This window comes from Chelonus insularis, unplaced genomic scaffold (assembly GCF_013357705.1).
Source record: "Chelonus insularis isolate UGA/USDA-ARS -01 unplaced genomic scaffold, ASM1335770v1 contig_351_pilon, whole genome shotgun sequence".
NCBI classification, from domain to species: Eukaryota; Metazoa; Arthropoda; class Insecta; order Hymenoptera; family Braconidae; genus Chelonus; species Chelonus insularis.
In genome coordinates this window covers 101883-116620 of record NW_023276516.1, presented here as the reverse complement: position 1 = coordinate 116620, position 14738 = coordinate 101883, and the positions used below count along the sequence as shown (strand labels likewise).

The 14738-nt window shown below is 28.7% G+C and overlaps 7 protein-coding genes across 8 annotated transcripts; 5 read left to right on the top strand and 2 right to left on the bottom strand.

Moving 5' to 3' along the window:
* Positions 1-112: 112 nt before the first annotated feature.
* Positions 113-2356, top strand: mtDNA-helicase (mitochondrial DNA helicase). The gene is made up of 4 exons (XM_035082728.1): positions 113-513; positions 580-809; positions 872-1565; positions 1639-2356. Exons 1-4 carry the CDS (start codon positions 249-251, stop codon positions 2325-2327), a joined length of 1878 nt encoding a protein of 625 aa, XP_034938619.1. The 5' UTR covers positions 113-248; the 3' UTR covers positions 2328-2356.
* Positions 2357-2414: 58 nt separating this feature from the next.
* LOC118066606 (glycosyltransferase 25 family member) lies at positions 2415-4344 on the top strand. Its single transcript, XM_035082729.1, has 3 exons — positions 2415-2646; positions 2727-2955; positions 3036-4344. Exons 1-3 carry the CDS (start codon positions 2450-2452, stop codon positions 4335-4337), a joined length of 1728 nt encoding a protein of 575 aa, XP_034938620.1. The 5' UTR covers positions 2415-2449; the 3' UTR covers positions 4338-4344.
* Positions 4345-5055: 711 nt separating this feature from the next.
* LOC118066607 (uncharacterized) lies at positions 5056-7838 on the top strand. 2 transcript variants are annotated; one of them, XM_035082730.1, is made up of 3 exons: positions 5056-5195; positions 5293-5572; positions 5918-7837. In XM_035082730.1, the coding sequence occupies exon 3, from the start codon at positions 5926-5928 to the stop codon at positions 7546-7548; it is 1623 nt and encodes a 540-aa protein (XP_034938621.1). In that variant the 5' UTR covers positions 5056-5195; positions 5293-5572; positions 5918-5925; the 3' UTR covers positions 7549-7837. The 2 variants fall into 2 exon arrangements, with proteins under 2 accessions (XP_034938621.1, XP_034938622.1); XM_035082731.1 differs by lacking the exon at positions 5293-5572 and having other exon boundaries at positions 5072-5195; positions 5918-7838.
* Positions 7839-8149: 311 nt separating this feature from the next.
* On the top strand, positions 8150-10494 carry Rh6 (Rhodopsin 6). The gene is made up of 6 exons (XM_035082735.1): positions 8150-8373; positions 8456-8791; positions 8869-9116; positions 9221-9479; positions 9554-9720; positions 9813-10494. Exons 2-6 carry the CDS (start codon positions 8462-8464, stop codon positions 9937-9939), a joined length of 1131 nt encoding a protein of 376 aa, XP_034938626.1. The 5' UTR covers positions 8150-8373; positions 8456-8461; the 3' UTR covers positions 9940-10494.
* LOC118066611 (rhodopsin-like) lies at positions 10476-13437 on the bottom strand. Its single transcript, XM_035082734.1, has 8 exons — positions 13285-13437; positions 13137-13214; positions 12976-13058; positions 12727-12900; positions 11567-12653; positions 11394-11500; positions 11061-11315; positions 10476-10980 (listed from the first exon to the last, which is right to left on the bottom strand). Exons 5-8 carry the CDS (start codon positions 11982-11984, stop codon positions 10585-10587), a joined length of 1176 nt encoding a protein of 391 aa, XP_034938625.1. The 5' UTR covers positions 11985-12653; positions 12727-12900; positions 12976-13058; positions 13137-13214; positions 13285-13437; the 3' UTR covers positions 10476-10584.
* On the bottom strand, positions 12441-13348 carry LOC118066602 (uncharacterized). The gene is made up of 4 exons (XM_035082725.1): positions 13285-13348; positions 13137-13214; positions 12976-13058; positions 12441-12653 (listed from the first exon to the last, which is right to left on the bottom strand). Exons 1-4 carry the CDS (start codon positions 13346-13348, stop codon positions 12441-12443), a joined length of 438 nt encoding a protein of 145 aa, XP_034938616.1.
* A 158-nt stretch (positions 13438-13595) lies between the features above and the next one.
* On the top strand, positions 13596-14584 carry Sld5 (DNA replication complex GINS protein Sld5). The gene has a single exon (XM_035082738.1). It carries the CDS (start codon positions 13880-13882, stop codon positions 14528-14530), a length of 651 nt encoding a protein of 216 aa, XP_034938629.1. The 5' UTR covers positions 13596-13879; the 3' UTR covers positions 14531-14584.
* Positions 14585-14738: the final 154 nt, after the last annotated feature.

Below are 14738 nucleotides of genomic sequence, written 5' to 3'. Positions count from 1 at the left end.
AAATTTTCCTAAATAAATCAAGACAAAAACCCATTTTGTACGGATACCTTGTTTTTCTACAAGTGGCTCCACCCCAGTTCATACATTCATAGAGAAAACTAAAATCAATGAAATATTTGGAGTTACGATGGTACAACTGTATAAGTAACACGTGCTATTCAAAATTCACCTCCATCAACAAATCTTCCAAATAATATTATTAATAATGTTATAAAAAACTTTTCTACTTTACTTGATCATTATTAAAAATGTTATTAAGAAGTTTGTTACAAAATTGTATTTTTGTATTACATCAAACACGAATTAAAATAAATTACAGTCAATTAAAAAAAATTCATCTTGATACAACTGCCGATTTCACTGGAGTTAGTGTTGGAAAAATTAAAAAGTTATTACGTTCTCATAATGTAAATATCAATGAAGGTTACGCTTGTATAACTGTTTCATGTCCTATCTGTAATATCAGTCATTCTCAACAAAATGATTCAAAAATATTCATCAATAAAACAACAGGTATGTTACGACTAATTTGTGTTATAATTCATTTTTTATTTTCTTAGAATAAAATCATTTTTCTAGGTTTTTTCTTATGTCCAAATTGCAGTCATAGTGGATCCTGGGATCAACTGGAAAGTTTTTTTCAGCCAAAAAATAAGTTAACTACTAATGAATTTGAACAATTAAAAAAAACTCTTACTGTAGAAAGCGATTTTACATTACAATGGCAACAAATTAAAAAAGCTTGTCAAAATGTCTCAAAACTACCCGGTGATGAATTTCAGAATATTATTCAACGTTTTGCACTTCCTGTAAGTATTTTTTTAACTTAACAATGATTCCATCATTTTATTATATTTTATTGTTTTCATAGTCAATCACCCAAGAACATATGAAACAACTTGATTGTTATTATGACTCATCATTATCATCTTTATATTTTCCACTTACATCAACAAAAAATGGACGAGTAATGGGTTACAAAATTCTTCCATCAGATTCAACTCTTCCTGAATCAACGATTCCCAATCTTAAAGCCAATGGTTTAATTACTTACGTTGAAAAAAGAACTAAACACGAGAATGCTTCTGCAGTACTAGTGGCTACTATTCACGATCTTTTGGCATTGATATGTAATAAGTCGACAAATATTGTTATATGTTTACCATATGGACTTAAACACGTACCACTTCAAATATTACCTTATTTAGAAGTATATAAAAAACTAATTCTATGGTTTGATAATGACAATGCTAGTTGGGATTCTGCTCGTCATTTTTCGAAAAAATTGAATGAAAAGAGATGTTTTTTCGTTCGGCCTACTCAACGTCAACCAAAACCGAAAGTAGCATCGGACAAAGGTTATAATTTAAAAAACATCATCAACGAAGCTCAACCAATTTGGCACAAAAGTATTACCAATTTTAGTTCATTAAGAAAAGATGTTTTGAGTGATTTAGAAAATGTTGATAAAGTGCAAGGTGTTAAATGGACAAGATTTCCGACATTGAATCGCATTTTAAAGGGCCATCGTCGGGGAGAATTGACTATTTTGACTGGTCCTACCGGTACATATATATCACTTGTTTATCTTCTTGCTTCCAAAATTTAGTCTTCTTATTTATTTATTTTTTTTCGAAGGTAGCGGTAAAACAACTTTTATGAGTGAGTATTCACTTGATCTTGCAATGCAAGGTGTTAATACCTTATGGGGTAGTTTTGAAATACGGAATGCCAGGCTAGCAAAAACCATGCTTCAACAAATGGCAGGAGTACCTTTAGATGCTAATTTACATAACTTTGATAATTTTGCTGACGCTTTTGAGCAACTTCCTATTTATTTTATGACGTTTCATGGTCAACAAAATGTTGATGTTGTTATGGATGCTGTTGAACATGCCACATACGTGCATGACATTTCTCATGTTATTATTGATAATGTTCAGTTTATGATGGGCATCACTGATCACCAAAAACACATTGATAGGTATTGGAAACAAGATATGATCATTGATGCTTTTAGATCATTTGCCACTAAAAATAATTGTCATGTTACTCTTGTTATTCATCCAAGAAAAGAGCGCACAGAAGACGATTTAACGACTGCTTCAATTTTTGGTGGTGCTAAAGCAAGTCAAGAGGCTGATAATATTCTTATTGTACAAGATAAACGGTTAACGAACATACGCGGCAAAAAATACTTACAAATCGCTAAAAATAGATACAGTGGTGATTTAGGAATTATGAATTTAGATTTTGACAAGTTAAGTTTGAGTTATCAACAAAAACCTAAAAAAAATAAATCACAGGAATCACTATCATCAGAATAAATAAATACGACGATACTATAGATCAAATATTTTTTTAATAAAACACATGTGTATATTCTCACATAAAAAATATAGTACATTTGTATATACGACACCATATATGAGTACATGTTAACACAAAAATGCATCAAAAACTACAGATTTTTTCAATATTTTTTATATTTCTTTCATGTACAATAAATCATTCTACTAGTCGTGATAATTTAAAAGAACCAACTATTTTTATTGCAGTCCTAGTAAGAAATAAAGCTCATACTCTCCCGTATTTTCTTACTTTTCTTGAGAGGTTAGAATATCCAAAACATCGTATCAGTTTGTGGTAAGTACATTTTTTATTAACAAATAATTACACATTTTTTATATTGATATTCTTATTTTTTTATTACATTTTTATTGCAGGATTCAAAGTGACAACAATATTGATAATTCTATAGAAATTTTAAAAGTTTGGTTAAAACAACATCAATCCAAATATCATTCCATAAACACTATCCTTGATGAAACATCAACCGGTTTAGAAAGCGAAGAAGGAGTAGCTAGCTGGCCAATAGCTAGATTTAATCATATAATTGAATTACGGGAAAATATACTCAATTATGCTAGAAAAATATGGGCGGATTATTTACTGGTAAATATGCACATATTTATACTTTTTGTTATCTTTTTTTCTCACATTCTTGTAACTAACTCTATGGAATCTATTACTAGATGCTTGATGCAGATGTATTTTTAACAAATTCAAACGTCTTACGACTTCTTATATCAAAGAATAGCACTGTAGTTGCTCCATTATTAAAATCCGATGGTTTATACAGTAATTTTTGGGCTGGCATGACGTCTGATTATTACTATAAAAGGACAGATAAATATATCCCAATTTTACATAATGAACAACCAGGATGTTATAATGTGCCAATGATTCATAGTGCCGTATTGATTGATCTTAACAAGGAAAATTCGGATTACTTGACATATAATTCAGATAATCTTGACAATTATGATGGGCCACGTGATGATATCATTACATTTGCCTTATCAGCTAATAGATCTAATATACCATTACATATATGCAATGATCAAGTTTATGGATTTATTATGGTTCCATTGGACAATGATGACACTCTAGAACACGATTATCAACAATTAATTAATTTGAAAGTCGAAATGCTGTCATACAATGATTTTTATGAAATTCCTATTTCAAATACTTTAAAAACATTTGTTAAATTACCGAAAAAAGATCGTATAGGAATGGATAAAATTTATTTAATTAATTTACGAAGAAGACCTGAAAGACGTCAAAGAATGTATCGTTGTTTTGATGAACTTGGACTTGAAGTTGAAACTATTGATGCAGTTGATGGAAAAACCTTGAATGAAAGCATCTTAAAGCAATGGAATATAAATATGATGCCAGAATACACGGATCCTTATCATAAAAGACCTATGAAAATGGGTGAAATTGGCTGTTTTCTAAGTCACTATATTGTTTGGAACAAGGCTATAGAAAACGATTATGAAAAAATTATGGTGCTGGAAGATGATGTAAAATTTGAACCGTTTTTTAAAAATAAAGTAAACTTTATTATGGATGAGTTAAAAGCTCTCAAAATAGATTGGGATTTAATTTATTTAGGACGAAAACGAATGCAAGAAAATGAAGAGCCTTTCGTTAATGGTTCTAATTATTTAGTTTATGCAGGATACAGCTATTGGACTTTAGGATATATTTTATCTGGTAAAGGTGCACAAAAATTATTAGATGCCAAACCATTAAACTCTTTGGTTCCTGTTGATGAATATCTACCAATTCTTTTTGACAAACATCCAAAAATCAATTGGAAAAATCACTTTCCTAAAAGAGATTTAATAGCTCTATCTACAGTTCCTTTAATTATTTATCCTACACACTATACTGGAGAAAATGGATACATCAGTGATACTGAAAATTCTAATATTATCACAGCTGAGGAGGTTATATCAAATATCAATCAAAAAATTGATCTGTGAAAAATAATTTATATTATCTTTTTACTACACTGCCTTAAAACATTGCCATATATAATTTCACATTATAATATTTATATTAATTCATTGATATATATTTTATATTAAGAAATTAATTTTTTTTACCAAAGAATATACGTACTATATTCAAAACTATATTTAATTGTTATTGATAAAGTAATTAAATAAATACTCAATTTTTACATTTAATTCAATGTGTATCATTTATAATATGGCTAAAACCTTTACAACTATCTCTTCAAAAGAAATTATGACATAGGCAAATATATATCTATAAATCGGCTATCATTCTGACATTCTGCGACCACCTGTTATCTATATTTTGATAAATTCCTCAGAAAAGAATCTATCGTGCAAAATTCTAATAGTATAATATAAGCAGTCTTACGATTCATTACTGTTCTAAATATCAAACATTTGAAATAATTTGATAAATAATGGACCCCGACAATGAAGATAAAATACATAAAAGATCAAACACAATAATGACTGAGGTTAGAATACACTAACGTTTTCTCATTTAAAAAAAATCTGATATTGTTATTGGGATTATTACAATTGTTTTTACCTTTTAAAGATTAGTCGACTGGAAGATTCGTTGAAGGATTCAATACACAGAGTAGAGTTAATTGAAAAAAAACTCAAAACTAAACTCTTAACGATAGAAGCTAGAGGATTATTGGAGCATGAATTAGAACTAGTCAAAGAGGTGTTGAGAAAAAATGAAGATCAATTAAAAAAATTGAGAGCAGAAAATACGAAATCATTCATGTTAGCTGGTGTATTGATATTTTTATGTTTCTTACTATACGGATTTTATAATATTATTACTAATACTAGGTAAAATGAGATCGAATTACATTTACAATATCAATTTTTCTACAACAAAAATATTCAAAATAAATTTATATAAAAGTTAATTTTTTTTTCTTTATAGCATCACCTATAAAACCGAAGAATAATCTTGATTATTTTAAAAATTTAATCATGACAAAATGATATTTATCATTATATCTCATATATTCTAGACATAAACAAATCCATAAATGTGTGGTGTTCAGTAACACAACAAATGTATCGTTTGTCGCCATTTTGTTCCATTTGTGGCCACACACTGTACTAATCTGAATGTTACATACATCTTTATTTTTAATATTCGATTTACAAATATTGATCTATTTTTAAATTTCACAATATTCAAATTATTTATTTTTAAGGTAATTATATAAAAAATAATTATTGTAAATTAATTTTTTTGTTCACTTATATCGTTCTCGTAAAATTCTGTACATGATTGTCAAATGCACTCTAACCTATATCAGTTCAATTTTTATCATTGGCCAAAAACGGCACACTAAAAATACACATATTTACTCTTTATTTCATTAATTCAAAAAAACATATTGTGTATGATCAAAAATTGACATTTAAATACATTTTGAAAGTGTTTATACAAAATTGCTATAAAATTTACATTGAATATTATTTATTAATTAAAAAATGAAACAAATCAATTTTATATGTAAGATTAACAATAATATATTATCTGATATATTTTACAGATATAAGAATGCCACCGATTGGAGAAGATAGTCCAGAACCATCTGAAAATATTTCAGCAAGTGAAGTAATTGATTCTGCAAATGAAGAAAATTCAAGAGGTGTAAAAAGGAAATTTTTTTTATATTCTCCTGAAGATCTTAAAAAAGCTTTAGCGGCAGTGAGAGAAGGGGCAACAACTTCAAGTGCGAGTAGAATGTTTAATGTTCCCCGTTCAACTATACGAAATAAAATTAATGGTACTTCTCCTGAAACTTCAGGACGAACAGGACGTGAGAGTGTTTTAGGACCTGAAATTGAACAAATCCTCGAAGAATGGCTTTTAGAGTCGAGCGAAAAAGGATTTCCTATCAATAAAGATTGTTTAGTTTACTCTGTTAAACAATTAATGGATGCTGATGAAGTAGAAACACCTTTCACGAATAACCTTCCTGGAAGGAAGTGGTTCGAAGGATTTCTTAAACGCCATCCACGTGTAGCTCAAAAAAGGGATGAACAATTTTTTAAACCAAAAGAAATAGTCACTGAAAAACACATAAGATTATGGTTTTCTCGTGTCAGGAATGAATTTAGAGATAAATCCGAAATATGGAATGATCGGCGACGTGTTTTCAGTATGGATGATACGGCGGTATATACATCGCTTAAAGGTTTTGTATTAGCAAAAAGAGATAAAACTGTATTACCTAAAAATTCATGTACATCTAATGATGAACAAGTCTCAGCATTATTTATTGTCAATGCAGCTGGAGAATATGCTCCACCTTTAACATTACACAAATATGAGGAACTATCGAAAATTCCTCTTCAAGCTGCTTTAAAAAATTGGGAAATTGGAAAACCTGATACTACTTGGATGATATACGAAGCATTTTATGAGTATTTTAGTAATACTTTCTATCCATATTTAATTAAAAATAATATTCAGTTACCAGTCGTCGTTTTTGTTGACGGTCAAATAGCTCATATGTCTCTATATTTAAGTAGATTTTGTAGAGATCATGAAATAGAATTGTGTTGTATTCCGTCTAATGCATCTCATATTTTACAACCTTTGGATGTAGCTATTTTTTCACCTTTAAAACGAAAGTGGAAATCATATGTTGAAAATTTTCGCGCAAGCGATCTACGTGATATTCAAAAATATCATGTCCCATCACTACTATTAAGCTTTGTGGAACAACAGAATATTAAAATTATTATTAAAACAGGTTTTAAATGTAGTGGTTTATACCCATTTAATGTAAATGCCATAGATTATACGAAATGTATTGAGGATGCAAAACAACAAAAAAGCGGAAAAAATACACGAAAAAACAGTGATCATTCATCACCAACGACCAGTACTAATACTACTAATTCCAAACAATTGACTCACAGACAATATATAGAAAAATTTATTGATCCCGTTGTATTAACACGATTTAAACAACTTAAAGGTTTAAACAAACGATGGGATATAAGTGAATCTTATTCAGCTTTATATGAATTGTGGAGTAAAGCACTCGATGATGAAGTTAAACAAGAAATTGAAATGGCTACTACTATCGTATCAGAAACTTCAGAACTTGAAGCATTAAATTTCAAAGGAAGTGTTATATTTGAATTACCATTTTTTGACTCTCATTCTTGAAAAAATGACATTATTTTTCGAATTTAACTGTATTTATATTATTATCGTTTTTGTTTATATCCTGTAAATAAAGATTGTTCTCGCTAAATGTAGATTTTTTATTTTTAATTTTTATGATTGAAATCTTGCTTTATTAATATTTATTTTTAATTAAAATTGAAGGACATTGTTAGAATATCTTGAAAGTGTCGTTTTTATAAGCTCATTACCAGATAGTTCATGCCGAAACCCTATAGACTTTATTGCGTATGCAAAAATTATAATCAATGCATTAAAAAAAATTAAATCTACTTTTTTAATAATTATTATGTAAACTTTTTAAAGATTGTGTATTTAAAATAAAGAAATTTTTTTAATTGAACTTGTAGTTTATCAGATAAAGTTTTGTTTTTCTCTTCTCTACTCGAATTAATAAATACTATATTTTTATCATTTCAAATAAAAATTGATAATCTATTTGTGTTGACATAACTAAGGTTTCAGTTTGGAGAACTTAAGTTGTCCTTAGGTATTCTTAAGTCCTCTTTAACTCAATAAGGTATATCTTAAGACTATTTGGCGACTTAGAGTTTCGTAAACATATAATAGTCGGGCATCTTAAAGCACATATGAACGGTGCAATTTAGAGTAACAATTCATATTTAAAGCAAACTTCCAAGCAATACGTTGAGCCGCATCCGACAGTGGACCGTTTAGCTCCAAACCTAATTCCGATTTCCTTTTAGAAAATTGTGCACCCGTGATTTCATCAACTTGGATTAGTTTGTTTAATAGCAATTTTTTCCAAGTATTAATAATAATAACAACAATCAGAACATAACTTAAGTAAGTTTTTTTTAAAAAAAAGTTTAAAGGTAACTTTGTTATTGTGTAGATAATGATTAAATATTGTTTTCATATATTTCAGTTCAATATGTCAGTGATATCAGGTCCTCGTTTTGCTGCATATGGCAGTGGTGGTTGGTCGAGTGGTATGGGCAACCAAACGGTTGTCGACAAAGTACCCCCTGAAATGTTGCATATGGTTGATGCACATTGGTATCAATTTCCACCAATGAACCCACTTTGGCATGGTATTCTCGGTTTTGTTATTGGATGTCTTGGGATGGTTTCAATTCTCGGAAATGGTATGGTCGTTTATATTTTCACTACAACCAAAGCTCTTCGTACGCCAAGTAATCTTTTGGTTGTCAATCTTGCATTCAGCGATTTTCTTATGATGTTCACCATGGCACCACCCATGGTATAAAGTATTTTGATTAATTATTTTATCAGAAAAAAAATAAACATGATAATCATAATGAAAATTATTCATTCTAGGTCATCAATTGTTATTATGAAACTTGGGTCTTTGGCCCATTAATGTGTGAACTATATGCATGTGCTGGCTCCCTGTTCGGATGTGGCTCCATTTGGTCTATGACAATGATTGCCTTTGATAGATACAATGTAATTGTTAAAGGGTTATCTGCTAAACCTATGACCATCAATGGTGCTCTTCTTCGTATTCTTGGTATTTGGATATTTTGTCTTGGATGGACTATAGCACCATTATTTGGTTGGAATCGGTACGCACGGAATTTTCTATTCTTTAATTCTCAAAAAGTAATCATTCAATATATCAATTATCAATAAAAAAAATAGCTATTAAAATGCAATGATATTATTTTAGATATGTACCTGAAGGTAATATGACCGCTTGCGGTACAGATTATCTTACCAAAGATTGGCTATCAAGATCATACATTTTGGTTTATAGTGTATTCGTATACTATTTACCACTTTTCCTGATTATCTACAGTTACTTTTTCATTTTAAAAGCAGTTACTGCTCATGAAAAAAATATGCGAGAACAAGCAAAGAAAATGAATGTTGCATCACTTCGATCTCAAGAAAATCAGAATACCAGTGCTGAATGCAAACTTGCTAAGGTTTATCGTTTTTAATTTTAAAGGCTAACACATTATTTTCAAAAATTATAAAATATATTATTTTTTTATTACAGGTTGCATTAATGACAATTTCTCTTTGGTTCATGGCATGGACTCCATACTTAGTGATCAACTATGCTGGTGTATTCGAAAGTGCTAGAATTAGCCCGCTTTTCACCATCTGGGGATCTGTTTTCGCCAAAGCAAATGCTGTTTACAATCCAATTGTCTATGGTATCAGGTAAGTTCTTTCATTTTTAATATTTCATAATTATAAATTATTTTAAAAACAAATTTTCTTATTTATTTATCTGTCAACTATTGATATTTTAGTCATCCTAAATACCGTGCAGCACTTCATGCAAGATTTCCATCATTGGCCTGTGGTGGTAATTCGAACCAAAGTGATGCTGTTTCCACTACTACCACCGTTACTGATGGAGAGAAGGCTAATGCATAAATACATCATTACTATTTTCTAATTCAAAAGGTAAAGAATCGAAATTAAGACCATTCAAAGACTCGATTTTATAAATTTAACATCGTAAAATAAATTCACCACTCAAATGGATAACTGTGTGAAAATCAATGAGAAAAATTGCAATTCAACTTATTGAATGATATTATCGATGATTGAATAAATGCACGGTATATTTTATTATCTAAGAACTGTATATACAACTTATTGAAATTAATTTTAAATGTATGAGGTAGAGGATGTAAGAACAAGAGAATTTTTAATGATAACATCAAATTATAAATAAATAATTATCAAGGATTGGTAATTTTATTTATCATTCAAAATTGATAGTAAATGTATTCTGACTATTATGCAGTTTACGAATCGTCTAGCACCACTATTCGAAACGTTTACACTACATGTATAGGCTGAATGCCATTTTTTATCAATTTTAATGATTTTTTTCAACAATAAATACACTGAATCGAATTGCAGTCAATACTGTATCTGCTGTTTATTTTGTATAAGTAAATAAACCCTTCAGGCAATCTTAAATACTTGGGTTATTTTATTCCTACAATAATATCTACTTTGTATTATTTATTACGTTATTTTTTGATAATTTATTGAGTAATTTAGTCATTATTATTGACTGTCGACATTAGTTGTTGCAGATGCATTTCCACTTTTTTTACCCGTTTCATCAGACCCGCACACTAAAAATGGCAATTTCTCTTTTAATGCAGCCCGATATTTTGGATGACTTATTCCATATACGATTGGATTATAGCATGCATTTGTTTTTGCAAAAAGTGATCCCCATATTGTAAAAAGTGGGCTTATATGAGCACTTTCGAAAATACCAGCGTAATTTATCACCAAGTACGGTGTCCAAGCCATGAACCATAGTGATATTGTAACAAGAGCCACCTTAGCTAATTTTGCTTCTGCACTGGTTGAATCTTGTTCACCACTACGAAGAGACGTAACGTTCATTTTTTTCGCTTGCTCTCTCATTGCTTTCTCATGAGCTGCAACAGTCTAAAAAAGAGAATTATTAGAACGTGTTAAATTCCTCTTTATTCAATTTTTCATTTACGAATATAAAATAATTCCTTTACCGCTACAATAAACCAATAACTATAGATGATAATAAAAAGTGGTGTATAATAAACAAAGATTGAATAAATCAAAATGTAAGATTTAGAAATCCAATTCTTAGTCAAATAGTCAGTTCCACATGCAGTCATGTTTCCTTCTGGAACATATCTATTCCATCCAACTATCGGTAAAATAGTCCATATTCCAGCAAATAACCAAATTAAGAGAATTTCTAATAAAGCTTTTTTTATAGTAAATGGGGTACCTGACATTCCCTACAATCATTCGTTGATTTATTAGAAACAACTTGATTATAGTTGTGAATTTTTTTTAATAATAAAAACATCACTGACTTTAACTATAACATTATAACGATCCATAGCAATTGCAGTCATGGTCCAAATAGATGCTCCACCACAAAGAGAACCAACCATTGCATAAATGTCACACATCAAAGGACCTAAACAATGGATGTTATATGAATTATTACATTAATTATCTATTAAAATCATGATTATTTACTCACCAAGTATCCACGTTTCGTACCAGCAGTTAATGACCATTGGCGGAGACATAATAACCATCATTAAAAAATCCGAGAAAGCTAAATTAACAACAAGAAGATTACTTGGAGTTCTGAGTGATGGAGTCATTAAAAAAACATATACAACAACTCCATTTCCACACCAGCCAATTATTCCAATAATAACCATCACTATTCCTAAAATTAAATGCCATAACGGATTCATCGGTGGAAATTGATACCAATGAGGATCGATTAGATGAAGCATATCGTCAGGAACTTTGTCTACAACAGTTTGATTGTTAAAACGCATCCCTTGTCGAGCTTCATGAGGTCCTATATTTTGATCTTGAGAAAGAAAAGCGGCTGTTATTTTTTGTGCAGTCACATTTTCAATAAATAATGACAAAGTTTTCGCCATAATATGGGTGATTTTTATTCAAATTATGATGTGTAGTTCACAAACGTGACGCAGACACTGCAGTTAAAAAAAATTAATCAAAATTAAGAATATCAACTCACAAATTTTTATATTTTAATATTCAACAGACTAGTATATGATAAAATTCTAATTAATATGAATCGTGATTTTATAGATCTCGGAAGCCGAAAAAAATGAATAAATTTAATATTCTAATAAATGACTAACAAAGTTTGTCTAGAAAAGGTCTTCTTTGAATTTTTCAAATGAATAATAAGATACCTCAAGTAGAATATGTAAATTTCATCAAGATATTACTGTCATTTTCTATTCAAAGATATGTCAATGCTATTAGCAATAAGAATATAAAAAAATATATATGTAAGTAAAATGGTTAAATTTATAACATATCGTAAGAAAAATAACAATTTATAATTGTTTATATTGTTTTTATTATTAAATTTGTTTTCCTATTCTTTGGATTTTTCGCATGTGCTGACTTCTACCTTCCTGTAGAGCTACTTCTAACTCTCTGGAAAGATTTATTATATTTGTTGGATCTGATTGTACAATAATATGCTTTGATACATCAGAGTCCGTATTTTTTTTTAACGCAAGATCAATTGTTATTATAGGCTCTAGTTGAGTTAACATTGATCTGGAAGCAACCTAGAATAAAAATTTTAAAAATGTGTCTTTAAATAATACAACTTTCGCAATCACAATTGTCTTATGTTCCTACCTGTGTTTCAAATCTCCATTCTATATTATGATAATTTAAAACTTCAAAACCAATATCTTTTATTGATGACTTAATTGTTGTTTGTTTGCTAGTATATAATTTACTTAGCAATTCTTCTTTTTTATCATCAAATCCCAGTGAAATAATAAATTCTTGAAATTTTTTAGAACTCAACTGAAGTTTTAAAATGTTTTTTTTACTAATAATTTGTTATTAACCATTCGTATTTTAAATTTAAAAAATAATTACCTCATGTTTCACACATTCAATTAATAAATGAATCAACCCATCAACACATTGTTTTATATTCTCTGATTCAATGTTGATCTTGTCTATAATATTGAACCATTTGGCAATAATTTAATATAAATAATGCAGAAATTTAAAATATAAAAATTAATGTGACTTACGTGCTACAGTTGTGTAAGCTTTATAATTGTGCCCTTTATGAAAAAAATCATTGACTAGTTTACAACAACTTTGGAAAACTGTAAAATAAACATAACCTATTAGTTGAAAAATTTTATTTTAAATTATTTAATAATTAAATATTGTTACCATTTATTGGTAGTTCTGCCAATAATTGCATATGTTTTTTATGTTCTACACTCAATTTTAACATTTTTAGGACTGTTATAATTCTTATTCACGAAATTATTGAGTAATAAATACAATTGTCACCGATAAAAACAATGAATTTTTATCGAACAATTACATCAAGTATTATTCGATATATTGTAAACAATTGTAACATTTATTTAAATCCTGTATATTCTTCACGGTATACTTCAAATCATATGTACAATTGCTCCTATCATTTCACTCCAAAACAGGTATACGCATCTATAAATTGAGTATATATTTAATATGGCTGCTTATAACGCTCAGTAAATTTTGCGGCAAATGCCGGTTCCTTAGTTTTAATATTTTGCAACTCCAATTGCAATTTTTATGAAAAATATATCTTTCTGATGTATATTTAAACATCGATATTTTCTTACATCTGTGTGATACAACTAGAAAGACAATATTGTCTTAACTAAAATAGCAACTAAAACATAATTGTTATTCAACGTAAAGTGGATATTCGTTTTACTTTATATACTTGTTATTTTTTAGTGAAAACATAAGAATAAAACAAAAATAATATAAAATGACAGAAAGTTTTCAAGATAGTTTAGAATTGGATGAAGATGATTCTACTCCAAAAACCGTAGCTGAAGTTCTTGATGACATTCAAAAAGCTTGGCAAAATGAAAAATCATCTCCAGAAATTCTTCAACACATGTCAGATCATGTTGAGTGTCTTTTACGTCATATAACATGTATGGAAGAGAATTTAGAACGTTTGTCAAAAGATGATTTACGTGTGACAATACATAGAATGGAAATAGATAGAATAAGATATCTTGTTTCTAGCTATCTCAGAACAAGATTAGAAAAGATAGAACTTTATGCAATTGACATAATTAAAAAAGAAGTTGAACGTGATCGCACTGATCGCTACCTGTCTGATGCTGAATTCAAATTTGCTGAAGATTGGGCATTAAATATGGAGACATTGTTAAAAAGTATAATTCTTCAACATTTACCGGGAACTTTTAAGGAATATGAAATCGATAAATTAGCTATTAAGCCTAATTTACATTCGCACGTATTTATTAAAGCTAATAAAGATATTGATGGTATTTTTCTACCTGGCGTTCACGATGAAGAATTAAACATGAAAGAAGGAGATCAGTACATTGTTCAATATAAATCTGTTGCTAATTTAGTGAAAGATGGTTCAGTTCAACTTATTTAACAAAAAATTATCATGATAATAAGCAAAAATAAATGAAATTATTTTTTCAATTTCAAAATTAATGAAATATATGTATTTTATTGTAATAAATTATTAACAAGAAAAAATATTTACAAATATTTTCTTATATTAAGATAATTTATTACATGAGTTATAATAAATTGTTACAATAAAATTGTTTAAAAAAATAGAAATATTAATAAATTTA